Source organism: Lithobates pipiens, unplaced genomic scaffold (assembly GCF_037356315.1).
Source record: "Lithobates pipiens isolate NorthernLeopardFrog02 unplaced genomic scaffold, aLitPip1_a1.2 Scaffold_27, whole genome shotgun sequence".
Lineage (NCBI taxonomy): Eukaryota > Metazoa > Chordata > Amphibia > Anura > Ranidae > Lithobates > Lithobates pipiens.
The window spans coordinates 213,934,226-213,959,584 of record NW_027507788.1 but is presented as its reverse complement, the minus strand read 5'-3'; the positions used below and the strand labels follow the sequence as shown (position 1 = coordinate 213,959,584).

The 25,359-nt window shown below is 44.3% G+C and overlaps 1 protein-coding gene across 1 annotated transcript in view; it reads left to right on the top strand.

Annotated features, from left to right (window-relative positions):
- MEGF6 (multiple EGF like domains 6) overlaps positions 1-25,359 on the top strand; it is a 531,150-nt gene that overhangs the window by 65,289 nt on the left and 440,502 nt on the right. The window contains exon 2 of the mRNA XM_077458226.1: positions 5,061-5,195. Coding sequence (XP_077314352.1) covers positions 5,061-5,195 — 135 coding nt within the window. The remainder of the gene's footprint in view (positions 1-5,060; positions 5,196-25,359) is intronic.

Sequence of the window (25,359 nt, the reverse complement as noted above, 5' to 3'; positions counted from 1 at the left end):
GCTAGCGGCTCTGAAAAAGATATCAGTTTATTAGTCCATAGGGCTTCCCAAGAAGAAAGAAATCCCATCTAAATGAGGGTGCCATGTTAACTACAGATAGGCAAATTCAAAATTGCTGTAAGTGACAAGGAGATGACTCTGGCCAAGCTAATACTGAGCAAGAGTCCTTCAAACAAATGCACATACAGTAAACCCATACCTACCAACAACCCTATTCAGAGATGTAACTAGAACCTTCATGGACCCGGTGCAAAAAAACGTGAAGGGCCCCACTGACCCACTGGTGCCGAAAGCCTTTACCGTTGGTCCCGGAGCCCTTTCATCTGGTCCTGGGGCAGCCATCTAAAGTTTAGTATGGTGTTCCCATTCATCAAAGCATCCTTTAGATTCTTTATGTAATGATTATAATAAATGGGACCCTTGGTTTTGCACGTGCATGGAATGCAGCAACCTGTGGCTCCCATGGCCAGTCACTGACCAGCCATATCCTGTCCTGAGACTACTATATAAGTATGTGAATGCAGCATACAGGCAGCCCTCTGGAGGGCAGTATACCCTCCACCCCTGAACACTGCCCTGGACAGACACCTGAGCACTGATGGGCAGTCCCCAGTTGAGGCGACTTTGGAGATGCGGGAGAACATGATGGATGATGGGCACACACATACAGCCTTACAGTGACTCCAACAACCTTCAGTAGCATAGGCTGAGCCAATGTGAGGGGGCAAGGATCGGTGCGGTGAGGGGCAATTACAAGAGCCGATGCCCTGAATGGCTCCATGTAGCAGCTAAAAGGCGAGGAAGGGAGAGGAGGAGGAGGAGGAGAAGCAGCTTTTAGCTGCTGCATGGAAAGCCATTCAGGGCATCGGTTCTTGTAATTGCCTCTGGCTGCACACATCACCTCCTTCTGTTCATGGATCCCTCCCAGTGACAGGGAGCCCACAAAGTCCCCCCTGGAGCATGGGTTACATTGTAATTGCGACCTTTGACCCTGGTAGTTCTGCCACTGATCCTATATATGCTCTGGTTTGTGACTATTGTGCAACTTATGTAGTGACATGCTTAACTTTATATGGGTGCTAGACTTGCGCACAATGGAAAATTTTGTTTAGTTTCGGTTCGTTGTCATTCGTAAAATACATCATTTCGTTCTGTTATATTCGTTATGTTACATTAATACGTTTTCAGATAATTAGTTATTTCTGTAGAGTGTTCTAGAGTGAGATATTCGTTATACTGGATCTCGAATCATGTCGAATTTATTCCTTATATGCGCTATAATTTCGTCCGAATCACTGAAATTCAATATGTATGTATGTATATATATATATATATATATATATATATATATATATATATATATATATATATATATATATAATATTCGTGATAATGATTCATAGTTTGGAAAGTCGTTTATTGAATCTTGTAACACACACAATCACAACGTCTCTTCTCCTCGGCTCAAACACAATATAACACCCTTCTCACTCGGTTCTCAGGAATTCACTTTGCCAGTAATCCAACCTCCAGCACAAAATGAATCAGCTGATTGGACTGTAAGCCCTTGTACACACGGTCGGAGATTCCGATGGAATGTGTCCTATCAGACTGTTTCCGTCGGAATATCCGACGGATCAACTTTTCCAACTTGCCGGTAAAATTTTCCGACAAAATGCTACGATCGGACATACTCCGATCATGTGTAGCCTACTCCGACGGACAAAGTGCCACGCATGCTCAGATCAAATTCCTAGACCAAAGCTATTGGCTACTAGCCTGAATGTAGTCCCGTCGTAACGAAATAACGTCATCACGTTATGTACAATCGGATTTTACGACAACTTTGTCCAACCGTGTGTATGCAACATTTTCGGACAAAATCCAACGGATTTGGTTGTCAGAATGTCCGACCGTGTGTACGGGGGCTAAGATTTACTTTGAGTTGACCTTTTGTTTCATTAGATCTTTAACGAATTACCGAATCATGTCTAATTCATTCGTTATATCTGCTATAATTTCTTTCGCATTAGTTGAAATTCGTTATCTTTTTATTCGGATGCATGCGACTGTCCGAAAGATGCAAAATTCGGCCAGATTTAGATTCGTTATGAAACTAATTGCACAAGCCTAATGGGTACCGCACTTTAATGGCCTTTAGGTAAAACCTGACAAACCTTTAGAAAGGTTTGGAGAAAGTTCTGGTCTTGCAAGGACCCACCTGGCACCCAGGGCCGGGACAAGGACTGAGCAGGAGGGGCGGCTTCCCTGGGCACTGTGGTATCATGTAAGGTGTGGGGGGGCACTACAAGGATATTGGGGGGGAGAGTATTTGTGTTGGGGGAATTTGGGGGAGGGGGGCATCGGGGGATAAGTATTGTTCTAGAAGAGTAAGTTTGGGGATATTTGTGTTGGGAAGGGGGATGGGGGAAAGAATATTTGTGCTAGGAGGGGTAATTTGGGTGGAATTTGTCTTCGGAGCGGGGATCTGAAGGCGAAGATTATTACTAGGAGGGGGCATTTTAGAGGTGAAGGATTTGTGCTAGGAGGTGTGATTTTTTTTTTTTTTTTTTTTTTGGGGCAGTGGGCATTTGAGCTTGGGGGGATGGGGGGGTCAAAGATTTGTGCTGAGAAGGGTTTCAGCGGGGGGGGGGGGGGATTTATTCTTAGGGGGTAAGCATGCAGATTAGGGCTTAGTGTTTTTGTGGGGAGATTTTTGCTGACACAGAATACATCGGGGGGGGGGGGGGGTGCACAGTTTGCCTTATTAGCCCTGGGCTCTAGATTACCTTGCCTGGCACTGCTGGCACTGCCGGTGAATTTTTCCTGACTCCAGGTCTAGTCTTCATATCCAGTACCCAAATCATTGGGTCTCAGCAAGATTCCTTTGGAGTTCTGAATTACTCGCTACCCGGTCCTTTCATGCTGCATTGTCATTCAATGCAGGAGCTCAACTACTGTATATATACGTTGGTTGAAAACTAAAACTAGAACAAACATCCCTTGAGTCACTTAAAAATGCAAAACTTTCATGATTGACTAAAGTGTATCGGCTCGATGGATAAAATATTTTCAGAACTCCGTCCAGAGAAAGGCAATTAACCAGCTTTTGATCATCGCCATAAATTCATATTTTCTGGTTCATACCTTGTACAAGATAAATGTGCGGCCATATTTCTTCTCTGTGATTTATGCCAAAGTTCATCTTCCAAAGAGTAATTTTCAGGCCCGAGCCTGGCCCACGGCGCAGTTTCTGCAGGAAACAAATGTTCTGATTTATAACTCCGTCCACACCCACTTTAAGTTCAGCCTTGATAATGAAGCAAAAAATGTTTTTATCGTGAGGAAGTTCCACAAAGGGCTTTGGTTTAAAAGATCATAAAGGGTCAGTCTACCCTTGACCGATATTAACATTTTTAGTCGATTTTGAAGAGCCAAACTACCTGAAATTACAATAGCGGTTAAGTAAATTTAACAGAGATATGTAAGAAAAAGAATAGGGTGATACTAAGGATTAACGTAGATTTAAGTGCAATCACTTAAATCTCATACTGTATATATACTATATTGTCAAAGGTATTGGGACGTCTGCCTTTACACACACAGGAACTTTAATGGCATCCCAGTCTTAGTCCGTAGGGTTCAATATTGAGTTGGCCCACCCTTTGCGGCTATAAGAGCTTCAACTCTTCTGGGAAGGCTGTCCACAAGGTTTAGGAGTGTGGTTATGGGAATGTTTGACCATTCTTCCAGAAGCGCATTTGTGAGGTCAGGCACTAATGTTGGACGAGAAGGCCTGGCTCGCAGTCTCTGCTCTAACTCATGCCAATGGTGTTCTATCGGGTTGAGGTCAGGACTCAGTTCAGGCCATTCAATTTCCTCCACCCGAAACTCGTTCATAAATGTCTTTATTGACCTTGCTTTATGTACTGTTGTGCAGTCATGTTGGAACAGGAAGGGGCCACCCCCACACTGTTCCCACAAAGTTGGGAGCATGAAATTGTCCAAAATGTCTTGGTATGCTGACGCCTTAAGAATTCCCTTTACTGGAACTGAGGGGAAAAGCTCAACTCCTGAAAAACAACCCCCCACACCATAATCCCCCCTCCACCAAATGATTTGGACCAGTGCACAAATCAAGGTCCATAAAGGCCCCTTTTAGTTAGAGCCCTCTTGTAGTAATGTCATGGGTGAGTTAGGGCCCAGATATAGGCTTGGTTTGGAGGAGCCCTAGTGCAGTTGGGTCATGGGAGCCAGAGACCCCTCAATCAGGCAGATGTAGCTAGCAAGTGGAGGTCCTGGACAGGGCTGGAGGCCCGGGGGGGAGGGGGGGGGGAGACCCTGCACCCAGAAGAGCCGGCTGTAGACTTTCAGGCCCTTATGGAGGTGGGGGCTAAGGTTGGTTGCAGAAGTCTTTTGCTAGTTTACATCTGGGCACCCATTTAGGAGAGCGGTCTGTATCTGTGTCTGCTCTGCATGAGCTTACTGGACTAGGACCTGTCTTCAGCCTTCTCAGCTGAGATCCCATACCGAACAAGCAGATCGCAGACGCAGTCTACCCTGTGTGAAAGGGGCCTTCAGCACTGATTTCTAGCCATTCTCAAGCCCCTCTTACACACTTATGAGTGGGAGCATCAAAAATACCAAAGTGAGCAAGAACACCCAACATACTAAGGTGAATGGAAAACCCAGCTTTCCAAGGTAGATGAAGAAGATCTTTGCTGTCTGTGGTGGAAGACCTCCCCACTGGGGACCCCAATAGATATAAAAAGCCAATGGTTGACTTATTTCATCAGGCTCAGCCTATGATCAAAGTATCGCTTTTTGGACAAGAAAGGAGAACTTCAGGCAAAGTACAAACTAAGTTAATAGGTCTTTGAAGGCAAAGCTATTAGTCTCTGTTTTTTTTTTTTGGGTTTGCATTATTTTAGCACAGAATAAATTCTGAAATACAAGTTTAAGAACAAAAACCTTCTTTCATAATGAAATTCATTATTAATTAAGAATGTACTCTTGGCAGCCAACTCAACTTTTCAACACTTTTTTTTTCTTTCTTCTAGGCCCAACGTGTGCCCAGAGAGGGAGATGACCATAGTGACCCACAAACAGCCGGTGGTGGAAGCCTACAGCCGAATGGTCAAGGTCTGGAAGCAAGGATGCGCTGGACAGATGTGGTGCGTCGGATATGAGCGGAGGTAGGTGCTGTATCATGTTTAGGGAATGCTCCATAATTGGGACTTTCCAGGAAATATGAGTTATCGTTAAAAATGTTCTCTTTAAAAAGTACAGCTGTTTCATTCTCCTCCAGGCAATTGCAGGAAAATCTGGTTTCCTTGTAGCCCCCATGTTTGCTATTTACTGTCTGAGTGTAGACCCAGTGCTAGTAATGAAAGCACTGATCCACCCAAATACACTGCAAAGATTAACAATTAAGAAGACACAGAAGCTTCCAAAAACTGCAGTCTACATCAGTGGTCTCCAAACTGTGGCCCGGGGGCCAGATGCAACCCTTTGCCTGCTTTTTTTTAATGCCCTTGGGCATTATTACCTGCACTGACAGCAACATAGTGCATAGTTACTGACACCAACGGTGGGACACTATTCTTCTCATTGATACCAATGATGGCGCACCATTCCTCCCATTAATACCAATGATGGCGCACCATTCCTCCAATTGATACCAATGATGGCGCACCATTCCTCCCATTGATACCAATGATGGCGCACCATTCCTCCCATTGTTACCAATGATGGCGCACCATTCCTCCCATTGATACCAATGATGGCGCACCATTCCTCCCATTGATACCAATGATGGCGCACCATTCCTCCCATGTATACCAATGATGGCGCACCATTCCTCCCATGTATACCAATGATGGCGCACCATTCCTCCCATGTATACCAATGATGGCGCACCATTCCTCCCATTGATACCAATGACGGCACACCATTCCTCCCATTGATACCAATGACGGCACACCATTCATCCCATTGATACCAATGACGGCACACCATTCATCCCATTGATACCAATGACGGCACACCATTCCTCCTATTGATACCAATGACGGCACACCATTCCTCCCATTGATACCAATGACGGCACACCATTCCTCCCATTGATACCAATGACGGCACACCATTCTTCCCATTGATACCAATGACGGCACACCATTCTTCCCATTGATACCAATGACGGCACACCATTCTTCCCATTGATACCAATGACGGCACACCATTCCTCCCATTGATACCAATGACGGCACACCATTCCTCCCATTGATACCAATGACGGCGCACCATTCCTCCCATTGATACCAGTGATGGCGCACCATTCCTCCCATTAATACCAATGATGGGGCCCACCTATTCCTCCCACTGACACAGGGGGAACAAATGTTATTTAATATTTTCATTCTCCAAAAAATTGAGACAAACAAATTACAACTTCAAGAAAAAAAACCTCACAGTGCCGCTTACTTAATACCTTGAATGGTCTACTGTACAAAAAGGGGTAATTTGGGGGGTATTTAAACTATAATGGCATTTTAGGGCCTTAAAGCGGTGTCCCCCCCCCCCCCCCTCCAAAAATTAAAATTCAGCAGCTACAATTCCTGTAGTTGCTGACTTTTAATATTAGGTCACTTACCTGTCCAGGGAGAACGGGATGCAAGAACCCCAGCCGATTTGCGGGTCGGCTGTTAGGTGCTGCCGCCGCCATTCCTGGTTAGGGAAACTGGCAGTAAAGCCTTTTGTCTTCACAGCTGGTTCCCTGCTACGCTTTTTAATTGGCGTGACGAAGGAAGGAAGAGGGGGGACAAACTTTCTGAGGGATGGCGCAGTGGCACCGTCTCCCAGAAGTGGGGAAGGGTACCTGTCAAAAACAGGTACCCGTTCCCCCTCCCCCTTAAAAGGTGCCAAATGGGGCACCGGATGGGGGGAAACAAATAAGCTGAAGTTACACTTTTGGGTGGAACTCCGCTTTAAGAAATGAGATTGTTAGTATATCAGGATTGATCAATTGTATGGAAAAAAAAAAAATACAAATATATATATATACCATAGTTAGTAGACTCTATACCTTTGTCACAGACTAATAAATATACACTGATTTTGGTTATTTTTACCAATGAAATTTATCTGAATACATTTTGGCCTAAATTTATTTAGTGCCCAGGATTGAAGTGGTTAAGAGATTAATTGCTGAACACCTTTCTTTCTACTTAAATAAAAACTTGACAGGGGTTCAAGTCCTTCCATAAACAACCCAAAACTAAAAAGTTTTGCCTTGAAGATCTGATTTTCAAGCCCTATTCATCCTTACCGTACGCTCTACAAAAAGGCCTACCCAGGAACGTGCGGGAGGTGAAGAATGATTAGAGCAGGTGCTCTGACCCCGGGGAGGCTGACCACGGCAAAGCACCATTCGCACATTCCATTATTAAAGAATGTAAAATATTAAGCAATCCCTAATTTTATGTTTGCTTTCCTAACACAAACAATGTTAAACATCAGCCGGCTTTATATGTCGATCGCCCTCTGAAAACCCTTCGCTATATTATATGACGTGTCAAGATAGTTTGTTTTACTTTATGGAAAACACATGGACAGCTGTGTGCGTGGAGGTTTAACAATATTCAGTGATGGTTCTATCTCCACTCCAGTATTATTTCCTTTTTACAGAATGCCTGTTTTTATTCCACCTTGCTCTCCCATTGCTATAAAAGAAAAAAAAAAAAAAGTCCTATAGAGAGATTTGATCACAAACATCTTTTCAGACTCGCTGCAAAGGAATAGCACTCAATAGTCATTTTGGGGTCTATTAAACCACTAAAGGACCGAGACTCTTTTTGATATTTGTTGTTTACAAGTTAAAATCATCTTTGCTCTAAAATTACTTAGAACCCCCAAACATTATATCATTACATCATCTATATATATATAAAAAATTTCATACACCCTAGAGAATAAAAAGGCGGTCGTTGCAATACTTTGTCACACCGTATTCACACGGCAGTCTTTCAATCGCAATTTTTTTGAAAAAAAAAAAATACACTTTTTTGGACTTATAAGACTTATTTGAAAAATAAGACAACAGTAAAGTTAGCCCAATTCTTTCTTTTTTTTTATATTGTGATAGATAATGTTACGTCGAGTAAACTGATACCCAACACGTCACGCTCGTGGAATGGCGACAAACTTCTACCACTAAAAATCTCCATAGACGACGTTTAAGAATTCCTACAGGTTAAATTTTTAGAGTTACAGAGGAGGTCTAGTGCTGGAATTATTGCTCTCGCTCTATCGATCGCGGCGATACCTCACATTTGTGGTTTCAACACCGTTTTCATATGCGGGCTCGGCTTACATATGTGTTCGCTTCTGTGAGCAAGCTCATCGAATCGGGGTGCTTTACATGTTTTTTTTTTTATTATTATTATTTTTTTTTTTTTTTTTAAAGGACAGTGTGAAAAAAAAAAAACTAAAATAAATAATAATAATAATAAAAATGGTGTCACTTTTATTCCTATTACAAGTAATGTAAACATCCCTTGTAATAGAAAAAAAAACATGACAGGACCTCTTAAATGTGAGATCTGGGGTAAAAAAAAAAAAAAAAAACCTTAGATCTCATATTTACACTAAAATGCAATTAAAAAAATAAATTAATTTTTTTTTTTTCCCCCTTTAAGAGCATTGGGTGGCTCCAATGCTATGGAGCTGAGCAGGGGGCCATCTTTCCCTCACTCGGGATCCAGGCAGTGAGGAGAGCGGACGCGGTAGTTTTCACTATAGTTTTCGCCGCTACCGTTGGGTCCGGTAAGTGGCAGAGACGACCGGAGCATGTCAGGAGGGATGGGCCCCTCTCCCGCTCCTGATAAAAGTGATCTCACGGTGGATCTGCTGCTGGGACCACTTTTATCTTAAAGAGGACCGTCCGCTGTTTTAAAAAATATGGGGGCTATAGCAGCTAGCTGCTGCCATAACAGCGGTATTTAACGTCAAAGTAGAGACATACAACGACGGCGGCTGATCCTTAAAGAGGAGGGCCGGTTAAAATAATAATAAAAAAAAAAAGTCAGCAGCTGCAAACACTGCAGTTGCTGACTTAATAAACACACTCACCTGTCCAGGGCGCCCGCGATGTCGGCCGCCCGAGGCCGACCCGTCCCTCGGCTCTCGGGTCCCGGCGCCGCCATTCCCTGTAAGGGAAACAGGCAGTGGAGCCTTATGGCTTCACTGCCCGTTTCCTACTGCGCATGCGCGAGTCCCGCAGCTACTGCGCATGCGCGAGTCCCGCAGCGCTTTCCGAATGGGACGCGCTGTGTTCTGGAACACACAGTTCCCAGAACACAGCGCGACTCATTACCCAGAAGACGCCGCGACGAAGACAGAAGACAGAAGATCTCCGCGGAGGAGGAAGAGGAAGATTAGCATAAAGTGCCTAGCAACAGGCATTTCTGGTAAGTAAAAAAAAATAATTTTTTTCATTTTTTTTTTTTTTTTAGATTTTTTTCTAATTTTTAAAATGTTTTTGTTTTTTAGGGTGGCCCTCCACTTTAAGTGGTTAAAGCGGAGCTCCACCCTAAAGTGGACCTTCTGCTCATTGGATTCCTCCCCCCCTCCGGCGCCACAATTGGCACCTTTCAGGGGGGAGGGGGGTGCAGGTACCTGTACAGTACAGGTATCTGCACCCACTTCCGGGATGGCTCTCTGCGGAAAGGGGCGTAGATTACGCCCCTTTCTGAAAGTCCCCCGCTGCCTGCTGGGAAACGCAAAGATCCCAGAGGCAGCGGGTCCATCCTTATTGCGCAGCGTGACTCGCGCATGCGCATTAGGGAACCGGGAAATGAAGCCGCAAGGCTCCACTTCCTGATTCCCATACCCAAGATGGCGGCGGCAGCACCCGAGAGACGATCGAGAGATCGGCTTCGGGTGACGACATCGCGGGTGCGCTGGGCGGGTAAGTGTCACTATTTTAAAAGTCAGCAGCTGCAGTATTTGTAGCTGCTGGCTTTTAAAAAAAAAAAAAAAAAAAAACGCGGACTCCCTCTTTAAAGAAAAAAGAAATTGCTGTTGGCTGTCACGAATATTTCCTGTAATGTGTCTAATATGTTTATTTCCTATGATCATCAGCTCCATCTGTAGCCATAATGCAGAATATTCCTGATTGAAGTATTTCTTGAGCATACCACTATATGACCATTAGATGGAGCCGACGATCATAGGAAATTAACATAAAACATTTTTGCTGTCACAAATCACAGTAATTGGCCTAATATGTTTATTTTCTATGATTGTCAGTTCCTCCCAGACAAAAATGTTAGCTCTTTTCCATAAAAAAAAAAATCTATAAATATAAAGGACTTCCAAAAACAAAAAATAATCGGAGCGTTTGCAGTTGACCCATGGCCAACCCCGTAGCTGAGTCGGGAATTTTTCATGCAGGGATTTTCAATGACACTCCTGCCGTAGTAACAAGCTGTGGTGTGACTTTGCCGCTTAGTCTCTCCATATTGCTCTTAGCATCGGGAAAGACAGATGAGCGCGCTTAGAGATGGCGGCGGCTCATTTAGGAGACGCTTATGACTATAAAAGCTCGAAGATTGAAAAGGTTTAACTGTTTTTTTTGTGCATGATGAGAGAGAAAATTGTACAATAATGAGAATGTTCTGCTCTCCTAATTTCCTAAAAAAACGTTGTTTCATAAAGCGAAAATGAGGCGATAAGAAACTCGCCATACGCAGACACTTACCAGTCCATTTTTTGTATGATATATTTACGCAATGACGTGCTGATTTGGATGGGCCAGCTGTGGGCTCCTCAGCCAAACAGACCCAGGTGGCTTCCCCATCTGTCCCAGCAGATGCCAAGGGAGCGTAGCGAGACTCATAGATTAAGAAGCTTGAAACTAGTACTGTCTGTTGTCGGGTCAGGGGCCAGGCTTGGAGACCAGTAGCTATAGCATCTGGATAAGTACACAAGGCGGGTCCCCCTGGCAGATGATCCGGGCTCATCTGAGGTGTGGGGTCTAAGTATTACCGGTGTTCACCAAAGCTCCTGATGGTGGAGATGGGTTTTGCTGTGTGTTAGTACCAGGTCGATTGGGTATTTTGATGCTAGCTCAGATGGAGGAATACGTGGTGGTAATCAGTAGGGAGGTGAGTATCTGGGGACTGGGCATTTCCAAACCAGCTTCAATAAAGGAAGGAGCGGTGGGGATCACTGGATTAAGTATCAGTGCGTGGGGTATTTTGGTTCCGGCATTGATGAAGGAACAATGGAGACGTGCTCATGAATGGATTTGTTGTTTTGGTGCCAGCTGCGACAGAGAAATAGGGGCAAGGGACTCATAGAGAGGTGAGTACCAGTGGGTCGGTTACTTTGGTGCTGCCTCAGATGGGGGAAGGAGTAGTAGGGATCAGTAGATTGGTGAGTGTCTGGGGATTTTGGAGTTGGCTTCAACAGAGGAAGGAATGGTGAGGGATCACTGAAGAGGTGAGAAAGGTATTTTGGAGCGGTGGGGGATCGTGGGACACATGAGTATCAGTTAGTTTGGTATTTAAGTGTTGGCTCCAATAGGGGGAGGAGTGGTGGGGGATTCCTGGATAGAGGAGTATCAGTGGGTTGGGTATTTAGGCCCTGGCTCTAGTGGAGGAAGGAGTGGTGGGGGATTCCTGGAGAGATGAGTACCAGTGGATTGGGTATTTAGGTGTTGGCTGCAATTGAAGGAAGGAGTGGTGGGGGAATCCTGGAGAGACGAGTATCAGTGGATAGGGTATGCTGGTGATGGCTCCAATGGAAGAAGGAACAGTGGGGTATCACTGAAGAAGTGAGTATCAGTGGGATGGGTATTTGGGCATTGGCTTCAGTTGAAGGCAGGCGTGGTGGGGGATTACTGGAGAGATGAGAATCAGTGGGTTGGGTATTTAGTCACTGGCTCCAGTGGAGGAAGGAGTGTTGGGGGATTCCTGGAGATATGAGTATCAGTAGGTTGGGTATTTAGGTGTTGGCTGCAGTTGAAGGAAGGAGTGGTGGGGGAATCCTGGAGAGATGAGTATCAGTGGATAGGGTATGCTGGTGATGGCTCCAATGGAGAAATGAGCAGTAGGGGATTCCTGGAGAGATGAGTATCAGTGAAAAGGGTATGCTGGTGATGGCTCCAATGGAGGAAAAAGTGGTGGGGTATCACTGAAGAAGTGAGTATCTGTGGGTTGGGTATTTGGACGTTCGCTCCAGTTGAAGGCAGGAATGGTGGGTGATTACTGGAGAGAGGAGTATCAGTGGGTTGGGTATTTAGGCACTGGCTTCAGTGGAGGGAGGAGTGGTGGGGGACTCCTGGAGAGATGAGTATCAGTAGGTTGGGTATTTAGGTTTTGGCTGCATTTGAAGGAAGGAGTGGTGGGGGAATCCTGGAGAGATGAGTATCAGTAGGTTGGGTATTTAGGTTTTGGCTGCAGTTGAAGGAAGGAGTGGTGGGGGAATCCTGGAGAGATGAGTATCAGTGGATAGGATATGCTGGTGATGGCTCCAATGGAAGAAGGAACAGCGGGGGATCACTGGAGATGTCAGTATCAGTGGATTGAGGATTTAGGTTTTGGGTCCTGGGGGATCACGGGAGAGATGAATATCAGTAGATCAGGTATTTAGATGTTGGCTCTAATGGAGAAATGAGCAGTGGGGGATTCCTGGAGAGATGAGTATCAGTGAATAGGGTATGCTGGTGATGGCTCCAATGGAGGAAAAAGTTGTGGGGTATCACTGGAAAGGTGAGTATCAGTGGGATGGGTATTTGGGTGTTGCCTCCAGTTGAAGGCAGGAGTGGTGGGGGATTACTGGAGGGATGGGTATCAGTGGGATGGGCATTTAGTTGCTGGCTCCAGTGGAGGAAGGAGCGGTGGGGTATCACTGGAGATGGGTTGGGTATGCTGGTGATGGCTCCAATGGATGAAGGCGTGGTGTGGGATCCCTGGAAAGGTGTCCGTGGGTCAGATTCCTATTCTATTACCTGTACATTTGAGCCCAAGTACTCTGAGAAGACAGAATAACATTTAAGGCCAGGTCTCTATTTGTGGTTGAAAAGGCTCAGGAATGCCTTAGAACAATTCCCTTCAACAGTTCTCAACGTCTACCATCCGCCCTTTGAACTGCAATTTTTTTGGTAATTATCAGGATTAATATATAGGCCGGGTAAAGAATAATACCAGGGCAGTCGCTGAGTGTTCCTGTGCGAGGGGGCGGAGTTCTATGGTGCAATTCCGAGCGCTTGGCACCACTTTAAACGTCTCATTTCAGCAGCAGCTAAATCCACGGCTCTGTATTCTGAAATAGACAACTAATTGTTCCCAACGCTTTCTACGTAACAATTCCCAGAGTGGCAATGAAGCATCTTTATCGGGTCTTGAAGTTCACCTGTCAGTAACGTTACAAATAAATTCATGACATGTCACAATATACAGGAACAGTATACTTTTTCAGGAAAGTTTCACCATTAATCATTGAAAATCCATCCCTAAGAGCCAATCCGGTGCCTAGATAGAAATAATGCATTAGGATTGAAGACTCTTGTGTTTCTCTATGCAATGCCAGCAGATGATGGCTGGTGTAAGGTTCCAGCAGGATGCTGTCGCACCACCTTTCCGACCCCTCTCACCAGCCATCATAGAGACAAGGCTGCTGATAAGGCAGTACAGCCTGCCCTTCTGTACCAGTCCCAGGCTCCTTCAGTTCAAAGGGGGGCCTGGGCAACTGCAGGGACGATGGCAGTATTGCCTTATTGCCACCTCTTGTGCCCCCCCCCCCCCCCCGACGCTCTGCCGGCTTCTTTTCCTTTTTCGTCCTCCGGCTGCACTGCAGGGGGGAATTGGTATTTGAGTCCCCACCCCCTTGCGCTCCAGGCCTTCCTGTGTGCCCCCCTCCCCGACAGCATTGCCATCTTCCCACCCCTCCTCTCCCGGCAGCAGCTGCTGAGGGCACACAGGGGAATGTTTCAAGATGGAGATGGGATGGGTGCGATAAATATGTCGTGCTTACCAGCCCTTCCTGAATGAATACAGTGACTATGCTTCATTCATTCACTGTCAGGCTGAGGCCACAGAGAAAAGGACTGAGGAATCTCTGTCCTCAGTCCCTTTATTTGTCTCAAACTTGAGACATCAGGGGTTTGTTTCGACCCCCGATATTTCACTAAAGGCCCCCCAAACAAAGAATGCAAACAAAAAAAATTGGGAGGGGGAGGGCCCTGTCAGGTAGGCTGCATGGGCATACCTCTCAACGTTTTACATTGGGAACGAGGGACACCTATTAGTTAAAGTATGTCGACATAGGACACACCCCCTGACACACACCCTAAAAGGAGAGTTATACAAAAAATGATTAGTTAAAGCCACAAGTGTTTTTTTTTTTTTTACCATTAATATTCCTTTATACTGGCTCTTAGGAATTTACAAGTGCAGAAATTAAGAATTTGTATGAAAGGTTTAGCACTGGGAAACAAGATAAATAGTGTATTTAATATACAACTGTATAGATCAGACCAAAATGAGGGACAAATGAGGAGGAAAGAGGGACAGAGGGACTTTGTTCCAAATCAGGGATAGTCCCTCGAAATCCGGGACAGTCCTTTGAAATCCGGGACAGTCCTTTGAAATCCGGGACAGTCCTTTGAAATCCGGGACAGTCCTTTGAAATCCGGGACAGTCCTTCGAAATCCGGGACAGTCCTTCGAAATGCGGGACAGTCCTTCGAAATCCGGGACAGTCCTTTGAAATCCGGGACAGTCCTTTGAAATCCGGAACAGTCCTTTGAAATCCGGAACAGTCCTTTGAAATCCGGAACAGTCCTTTGAAATCCGGAACAGTCCTTTGAAATCCGGAACAGTCCTTTGAAATCCGGAACAGTCCTTTGAAATCCGGAACAGTCCTTTGAAATCCGGAACAGTCCTTTGAAATCCGGAACAGTCCTTTGAAATCCGGAACAGTCCTTCGAAATCCGGAACAGTCCTTCGAAATTCCAGGACAGTTGGCAGCTATGTGTGCTGGGCCCTGTGATTTTCTAACAGCAGCGCTCCATAGAGAAGCGCAGAGTCCTAGTGATGACATCACCAGATCTAAACAATGAGGTATATAATGGAAACATAAACTTTTTAATAAGAAACGCCGTTAGCATGCAGATGAGGGGAGAGAGGAGCGAGGGAAAGTAAAAAAGCAAGCAGAATAAGCTTCAGCATTATTTGCACGCAGTTATCAGTATTCAATATTTTTTTGCAAAAACAGCCCTCCAAAAAAAATAAAAAAAAGCACAATTGTTCGGTTTTTATTTTTGCAATGTAGAGTAGCAGGAACACAATGACGGGTTTTAGAGAAGATAAGCGTTCTGGTTGGCTGGGTCGAATCCCATTTCATCCAACAATAAAGTGTCGCCATTGCTGAGTCCTTCCCGGGAACGTGCAGCGTGTCATTATCCTGATTCCAGCAATATCTGATTATAGATTTTACAATATCGCAGTCTGATAGAACAATCCGGAGGCGACTTTTAGCTGATGAAAATAGTTGTTTTGTGTTGTGTTGAGGACGCCAATGATTCCGGCCGCACGCTCCACTCCTCCAACATTGTGTTTGCTCTCCCCCGTCTACTTGTGTTTGCTGACAGCCACTCCTATCGCCGCTTCATGAGCCGCTCATGATTAGTCAGGAATGAAGGGATTCTGTAGATTTAGGCAAAATTTGCTTGAAAATAAAAATGCTAAATAAACTAGACACACCCCCTGAAAAACATCCCCCCTTTTTATGCACGTTTTTGAGCGTTTTTGCCTGTTTTTGTACAGCGTTTTTTTTTTTTCAAATATACATTTTTTGATTGAACACTCGCAAGGGGCGAGATCCCATCATTTACAACACAAATATAAATATCACTGGTGCTACATTTCTTAAATACAAAGTGTGGTAAATGTACAGCATTTTTAAAGTGTTTTTGAGCACTTGATTTTTTTTTTTTTAATAGCAGATAGAAAAAAAAAATTCTATCTGTTTCATCAATTTGTTCATTCAGTTTATTTACTTTTGTTTATTTAGAATTTTTGGTTTTTATTTTTTGTTAGGGTTAGAGTCAGGTTAGAGAATAGGGTTATAGGTTAAAGGTTAGGGTGAGTTGTTGGGTTTAGGGTATTATATTTATTTCTTTATTTTATTTCTTTATTATTATCGATATATATTTCTTTATTTTTGGTTAGGGTTAAGGGTTTATTTTATTTTATGCATTTATTTTTGGTTAGGGGTTTGTTTATTTTATTTTGTGTATTTATTTTTGGTTACTGTTAGGGGTTTATTTATTTTATTGTGTGTATTTATTTTTTGGTTAGGGGTTTATTTATTTTATTTTGTGTATTTATTTTTGGTTAGGGGTTTATTTATTTTATTTTGTGTATTTATTTTTTGGTTAGGGTTAGGGGTTTATTTATTTTATTTTATGTATTTATTTTTGGTTAGGGTTTATCATTTATGTATATATGTATGTGTTTATTGTATGATTATTATAATGTATGTATTTTAGTTAATATTTATTTATTCATTTACAATTATTTTTTATTATTGCATTTTGTTTATTTAGAATTTTTTGTTTTTATTTTTTGTTAGGGTTAGAGTCGGGTTAGAGGATAGGGTTATAGGTTAGGGGTTAGGGTGAGTTGTTGGGTTTAGGGTATTATATTTATTTCTTTATTTTATTTCTTTATTATTGTCGATATATTTCTTTATTTTTGGTTATGGGTTTGTTTATTTTATTTTGTGTATTTATTTTTGGTTACTGTTAGGGGTTTGTTTATTTTATTTTGTGTATTTATTTTTTGGTTAGGGTTAGGGGTTTATTTATTTTATTGTGTTTATTTATTTTTTGGTTAGGGGTTTATTTATTTTATTTTGTGTATTTATTTTTGGTTGGGGGTTTATTTATTTTATTTTGTGTATTTATTTTTTTGGTTAGGGTTAGGGGTTTATTTGTTTTATTTTGTGTATTTATTTTTGGTTAGGGTTAGGGGTTTATTTATTTTATTTTGTGTCTTTATTTTTTGGTTACTGTTGGGGGTTTATTTATTTTATTTTGTGTATTTATTTTTGATTAGGGTTAGGAGTTTATTTTATTTTGTGTATTTATTTTTGGTTTGGGTTAGGGGTTTATTTATTTTATTTTGTTTATTTATTTTTTGGTTAAGGGTTTATTTTATTTTGTGTATTTATTTTTTGGTTAGGGGTTTATTTTATTTTGTGTATTTATTTTTTGGTTAGGGGTTTATTTATTTTATTTTATGTATTTATTTTTAGTTAGGGTTTATCATTTATGTATATATGTATGCGTTTATTTATTGTATGATTATTATAATGTATGTATTTTAGTTAATATTTATTTATTCATTTACAATTATTTTTTAGTTTTTATTATTGCATTTGAGCAGAACAAAACGCTCAAAAAACACGTTTCAATGCATCTCCATGGAGAAGAAAACGCTTCAAAAACACAGAAATCTGGCCGAGTCAAGCTACAGAAGTAGCTCCAAAACTATTTTGAGCTTCAGGCGACTTGGAGTGCAGATGTGAACCATCTCCATAAAGAATAATTGATTTTTTTTTTTCTTTTCTTCCCTGAGCGTCTTGGAGCCTGCGGGCCTTGTGTTTGACACATGTGCTCTACAGTAACTCTTCTTCTTTGTCATTGCAGGTAAATAATGGATTCCATGCAGAATCAATGTTATGAGTTATTGATGAAGGAGGGGTGCCGGTGGGCCGACATCCACAGAAGGCTACGGAATGTTTACCGAGGTGACACCATTGACCAGAGTCACCAATGTCATTGCTCTTATCAATGGCGTCCTCTTCGTAAACATTCTGTAGTGTTCTATGGATGTCAGACAGACTGCGCCCCTCCTTCATCAGAAACTCAATGAGGGCAAATTGCTTCTGCTTGGAATCCATCAAAGAAGAGTTATTCTACCAACATGTGAAATTTCTACGTTAATCAAAAAGTTAAAGCGGAGCTCCACCCTAAAGTGGACCTTCCGCTCATTGGAACCCTCCCCCCGTCCGGCGCCACAATTGGCACCTTTCAGGGGGGAGGGGGGTGCAGGTACCTGTACAGTACAGGTATCTGCACCCACTTCCGGCGTAGATTCTGCAGAAGGTACACCCCTTTCCGAAAGTCCCCCCGCTGCCTGCTGGGAAACACACGGATCCCAGAGACAGCGGGGACCATCCTTATTGCGCAGCGCGACTCGCGCATGCGCAGTAGGGAACCGAGAAATGAAGCCGAAAGGCTTCACTTCCTGATTCCCATACCCAAGATGGACGGCGGCAGCACCTGAGAGACGATCGAGAGATCAGCTTCGGGTGCCGACATCGCGGGCGCGCTGGGCGGGTAAGTGTCCTTATTTTAAAAGTCAGCAGCTGCAGTATTTGTAGCTGCTGGCTTTAAAAAAAAAACGGCAGACTCCCGCTTTAAGCCCAATTTTGCATTATACCCAGGGACTTTAGGTATAGGGCATATACAGTAGGGAAAAAAATTATTTGATCCCTTGCAGATTTTGTACGTTTACCCACTTACAAGGAAAAATGCTGACTATGACCCTAAGAACACCGTCCCTACAGTCAAGCACGGAGGTGGAAACAATATGCTTTGGGGCTGTTTCTCTGCTAAAGGTAAAGGCCAACTTTGCCGCATTGAGGGGCCAATGGACGGGGCCACGTATTGAAAAATCTTGGATGAGAACCTTCATCCCTCATCCAGAACACTGAAGATGGGTCATGGGTCTTCCAGCATGACAATGACCCAAAACCTACCGCCAAGGCAACAAAGGAGTGGCTCAAAAAGAAGGTCATGGAGTGGCATAGACAGTCTCCAGACTTTAATCCTATAGAAAATGTACGGCGGGAGCTGAAACTTCGAGTTGCCAAGCGGCAGCCAGGAAACCTTAAGGATTTAGAGAAGATCTTGAAAGAAGAGAGGACCAGAATCCCTCCTGAGATGCGCGCAAACCTGATCACCAACTAGAAGAAACATCTTGCTTCTGTGCTTGCCAACAAGGGTTCCTCCACCAAGTACTAAGTCATGGTTTAGATTGTAAGCTCTTCTGAGCAGGACCCTCTTAATTCTCTTGTATTTTCTTGTATTTAACTGTATTGTCTCCCTTGTAAAGCGCTGCGTAAACTGTTGGCACTATATAAATCCTGTATTATAATAATAATAATAATAATGTTTTGCTTGGTGATCAAATACTTATTTTAGTCACTGAACTGCAACTTAATTGATAACATTTGTATCGTGTGTTTTTTCTGGACTTTTGGTTGATATTCTGTCTCTATCATTTAACCCCTTCCCGACCAGCGGCTGCAGTTGTACTGTGGAAGGTTGGCTCCCCTGGCTGAAACTACGTAACTGTACTTCAGTTTGCCTTTTGACCACTAGGGCGCGTTGGCCGCCGGGCAGGTCCAGACTTACCATTGGGCTTGACTGTGCTCAAGCCCATGGGCCTCGCCCAATAGGGGGCCCCGCGGGCCCTGCCGAGATACATAGCCGAGTGTGCTCGGCTCCGCTCACAGTCACGCCCAGTCCTGCCCTATGATGGACATAACACAGGGACTGGGCATGACTGTGAGTTGAGCCGAGTACACTCGGCTACTCTCAGCTCCGCTCGGGACTGCGAGAAGACCCAAGAGCCGCCGAGAACTGCCGAGATACACAGGATTCTGTATCTTGGCGGCGCCATTTTTAAACTTCAAGACTGCAATGACAAGGCTGCAAATGACACTGGGGCAAGACTGCAATGACAAGGCTGCAAATGACACTGGGGCAAGGATGCAGATGGATGGGCAAGGCTGCAAATGACAAGGCTGCAGATGGATGGGCAAGACTGTAGATGGACACTGATAAGGCTGCATTGATGGGCGTTTAAATGTACGTTTTTTTCCTTAAACTTCCCTCCTAAACGTGGGGTGCATGTATATGCAGATAAATATGGTAATGTAAAGAAGGTAGGGCCCGAAAGTGACTCAAGCCCAGGGGCCCCCACAACCCTAAAGCCCCGTACACACGAGCGGACTTTTCAACATCCAAAGTCCGTCAGACCGAGTCCGTCAGACTATCCGATCGTGTGTGGGCTGCAACGGACTTTAGCTTCGCAAAAGTCTGACGGACTTTAGAAATGAAGCATGCTTCAAATTTTCCAGACGGAACTCCGCCGGACCCGGTCCCCTTCGAAAAATTCGCTCGTGTGTGTGCTACTCCGACGGACTAAAACCGACGCTAGGGCAGCTATTGGCTACTGTCTATGAACTTCCTACGTCGAATCCAGTCGTACGTCATCACATTCGACTCCGTCGGAGTTTGGTGTGATGGTGTGTGGTCAAGTCCGTTCGGTCGAAAAGTCCGCCAGAACTCCGTCGGAACTCCGTCGGAACTCCTTTGGAGGTCTGTCAGACTTAATCCCTCTCGTGTGTACGGGGCATAAGTCCTGCCCTGCCGCCGGGCACCTGCGATCGCTTGTGAACGAGCGAGCACCGGGATCTGTGTGTGTAAAGGGAAATTTTTTTTTTTAATTTTTTTTATGAAATTTGAATTTTTGAATATTTATATTTATTATCCAAACCCCTAGAAGATCTGGTCTACAACAGACTGAACGACCACCTCACCAAGAATAGCCTTCTTGATCCCCATTCAGTCTAAATTCCGCCTTCAACACTCCGTGGAAACTGCTCTGCTAAGACTCACAAACGATCTGCTAATGGCTAAATTCAATGAACACTATTCTGAACTCCTAGTCCTCTCTGCTACCTTCGACACAGTAGACCACCCCCTGCTCCTAAAAAATCTCCACGCCTTTGGTCTCTGACTGTACTCTTTGCTGCTTCTCATACTATTTATCCAACGGCACCTTCAGTGTCACTTACAACTCTACTTCCTCCTCTACTCTCCATTTCTCTGTCGGAAGTCCCCCAAGGTTCTGTTCTTGGACCTTTCTTATTCTCCATCCTCCCTGGGTCAGGTAATAGCCTCCTATGACTTCCAATATCATGACACCCAGATCTATCTGTCTACCCCTCAGCTTACTCCTTACTCTCCTCGCATATCATTCCTTTACTAACAGACATATCAGTCTGGATGTCACACCACTTCCTCAAACTCAATCTATCCAAATCTGTGCTTATGAACTTTCCTCCTCCACGTGCCCCTTCCCCTGATTTCACTCTCAAGATCAATAGTATAATATCAGCCTGTCCCTGCATGCCAAGGTTCTAGGTGTAACCCTGGACTCTGAACTCTCCTTTCGGCCCCACGTCCAAACACTTTCCAAATCTTGCCGCCTCAACCTCTGTAACATCTCCAAAATACTACCCCTTCTAACCAATGACACCACAAAGCTCCTAGTTCACTCCCTGGTCATCATCTCCCGTTTCGACCACTGCAATTTCCACTCACCCAACGACTTCATATTTAAAATACTAACAATAACTTACAAAGCCATCCACAACTCGGCCCCCAGCTACATCACTAACCTAGTCTCAAAATACCAACCTACTCGTTCCCTTAGTTCCTACAAAGACCTCCTGCTCTCTAGTTCCCTCGTCACCTCCTCCCATGCTCGTCTCCAGGACTTTTCCCAAGCTTCTCCTTTCTTATGGAACTCCCTACCCCAAGCTGTCCGACTATTTCCCACTCTGCTTGATTTTAGACAATCCCTGAAAACCTTTCTCTTCAGAGAAGTCTTATCCCACCCACACCTAACAACTGCACCTTTACTTTCTCCATCAGATCATCTCCCACCGTTATTACCTTTTTGTAGCCTTTTTGGACTCTCCCTCCTAGAGTGTAAGCTCCAATGAGTAGGGGGGCTCTCTGATCCCTCCTGTATTGATTTGTATTGTAACTTTAATGTCTGCCCTCATGTTGTAAAGCGCTGAGCAAACTGTTGGCGCTATATAAATCCTGTATGATAATAATAATTTATTAGTATATACACAGTGAAACACAAGTGTGGCACTGGATTATTTTGGGTTGTGTGTATTTTAGCATATTAGAGTGGGTGGCACACTCATAGATTTCAGCAGCAGCACTATTGTTTTTGTAATTGCGTATTGATTTTTTCACATAGGTGCATGCAGGGGACTTTTTTTTCTTTTCTTATTTGGTGAGACATAATCCAACACACTGATGTGCCAGCATTAGGAGAGGTCCTAATCTGCTCTAACCGGTATCAGCTGATAGCTGGAGAGGGTGTTGCGCCCTTTCTGTGTTTTGATATCCCAGTCAGGGCCGTCAACCAGGAAAGGGCAGGTGGCAATGTGCTCAAATACCAGCCTCTTAGCAACAAGGCTTTTGTTTAGCCTCTCCATATCTCGCCGCTGCCGTCCGCTGACAGCATCTGACAGTGTGAAAAGCGTCTCTGTGGTGCTGCTGATGTACCTGGTAAAACATGTACACTTGACCCCAGACATTAAACTGGAGATGTCAAAAACTGTAAAAACAATAATGCAAAGCTGATTATTAACAAGCATCTCAGAATGCAACGCAGGACAAACACAAAGGTCTCTTATTCCGCACTGTGGAATATCACGTGGCGACTTATAAAGCTGAAAATAGGTGGTGAGGCGGAAACAATACAGACTACTTCAGACAGACAGACATGGGCCTATCCAATCTCAGCTAAGTCTGGACACAGACCACTCCTTGTGACCTCAGATAGTAAGGCCGATGATGGTCATAAGATACACCACATCAGTGGTCTCCAAACTGCGGCCCAGGAGCCAGATGTGGCCCATTGATTGCCTTTTCTGGCCCTCGGGGAACTATTCTGCCCAGATGTAGCCCTTTGATTGCCTTTATCTGGCCCTTGGGCAGTGTTTCTCAATTCCAGTCCTCATGGCCCACTAACAGGTCATGTTTTCAGGATTTCCCTCAGATGAAACAGCTGGGGTAATTACTAAGGCAGTGAAACTGATCAAATCACCTGTGCAAAATAATGGAAAGCCTGAAAACATGACCTGTTAGTGGGCCATGAGGACTGGAATTGAGAAACACTGCCCTTGGGGAACTATTCCACCAACTGAAACCAATGATGGGGAACCATTCCCCCTACCGACACCATCACTATTTCTCATAATAAAACCAATGATGGGGAACCATTCCCCCTACTGACGCCATCACTATTTCTCATATTAAAACCAATGATGGGGAACCATTCCCCCTACCGACGCCATCACTATTTCTCATATTAAAGCCAATGACGGGGAACCATTCCCCCTACCGACGCCATCACTATTTCTCATATGAAAACCAATGATGGGGAACCATTCCCCCTACCGACGCCATCACTATTTCTCATATTAAAGCCAATGACGGGGAACCATTCCCCCTACCGACGCCATCACTATTTATCATATGAAAACCAATGATGGGGAACCATTCCCCCTACCGACGCCATCACTATTTCTCATATTAAAACCAATGATGGGGAACCATTCCCCCTACCGACACCATCACTATTTCTCATATTAAAACCAATGATGGGGAACCATTCCCCCTACCGACACCATCACTATTTCTCATATTAAAACCCATGATGGGGAACCATTCCCCCTACCGACACCATCACTATTTCTCATATTAAAACCAATGATGGGGAACCATTCCCCCTACCGACACCATTCATATTAAAACCAATGATGGGGAACCATTCCCCCCTACCGACACCATCACTATTTCTCATATTAAAGCAATGATGGGGAACCATTCCCCCTACCGACACCATCACTATTTTTCATATTAAACCACACGAAGGGGTACTGATTTCAGGGGATTTTCTATACCCAGTAGCTACAGTTCAGCCCCCCTAAAGCCTGAAGGACAGTAAATTGGCCCTTTGCTTAGAACGTTTGGAGACCCCTGCACTACATGGTCAAAGGATCATGGACACCTGACTTTCACGCCTTATAGTGTATATGAGTTTGTTGGACTTCCCAGTCTAAAACCATGGAATTGAGTTGGCCCCCTATATGGCTGTAACAGCCGTCACTCTTCTGGGAAGGCTTTCCACAAGATTTTGGAGTGTGTCTATGGGAATCTGTGCCCATTAGGGATTAGCCTCCCTTTGCATCTACTGTAGCCTCCACTCTTCTGGGAAGGCTTTTCATGATATTTTGTGCCCATTCAGCCAAAAAGAATATTTGTGAGATCAGGTACTGATGTCGGATGGGAAGACCTGTCTCGGAGACAGTGTATCAAGGCTTTTTGTGTTGGGGGGGAGGTCTATATATGTGGGCAAAACTTTGTTTACAAAAACCTATCATTCACTTTAGCGCTTGGGTCGGTAAGCCGGTGATCGCGATTGACTGGTTGACTGCAGGGAGCCGACAGGTGGATCGTGACCACAGCTCTGCCTCCGCCCCAGCCTCCACCACTCTTGTTCACTGAAAAGCGGAGAGAGAGAGGCAGCATAGTGCTGGATGGAGGGCGGGGGCGGGAGTTGCCTCAGTGATTGGTTGCTAGGGGGGTGGACAGAGGACACTTCTTTGGGGATGGAGAGGCAGAGGACACTTTGTGGAGGAGAAGAGGACACTACACCAGGGAGGTGATGTGAAGGAGGGGCAGAGGACCCTTCTTTGGTAGGGGGACACTACTGTGGTGGAGGGTGGCAGAGAACACTGCTATGGCGGGCATAGGACACTACAGTGGGGGTGGGGGGGTGATGTGAATGGCACAGAGGACACTGTATTGGGGAAGGGGGTACAGAACACCACAGCTACATCTTTTTATTGGGAGCTTGAAGGTTTTTTGTTTTGTTTTTAGTCTCCAGTGCCCCCCCACCCCTCTTTCTCCAGGTAGATCTCAACTTCCAAAAGGTTGCCTACCGTTGCTATAGGGATTTCCCCAGTCAAGGACTGCATACCCCAAGTTGACCGGTTACTGGAATGGATCACTACCACAAGTCTTGTCCTATGATGGAGTAGTTCCACTTTGACACCTTAGTGACTTATTTTTGTTTACACCTAAGCATCACACCAATTAGAGCTTGTTGGACATCCCGTTTTTAAAACCATAGGCATTTACTTGGAGTTGGTTGAGCCTTTGTAGCTGTAACAGCCTCCACTCATCTTAGAAATCTTTCCACAAGATTTTGGATTGTGTTTGTGTGCCCATTCAGCTGAGGTCAGGGACTAATGTTGGATGAGCAGACCTGGCTGGCAACCAACATTCCAATTCATCCCAATGGCTTTCAGTAAGGTTGAGGTCATGACTCTGTGGGACGCTCTAGTTTGCAAGGCTCTGCCTACTTTCCTAAAATGAGGAATAACCTTTGTTCTTGTGGTTTATGAT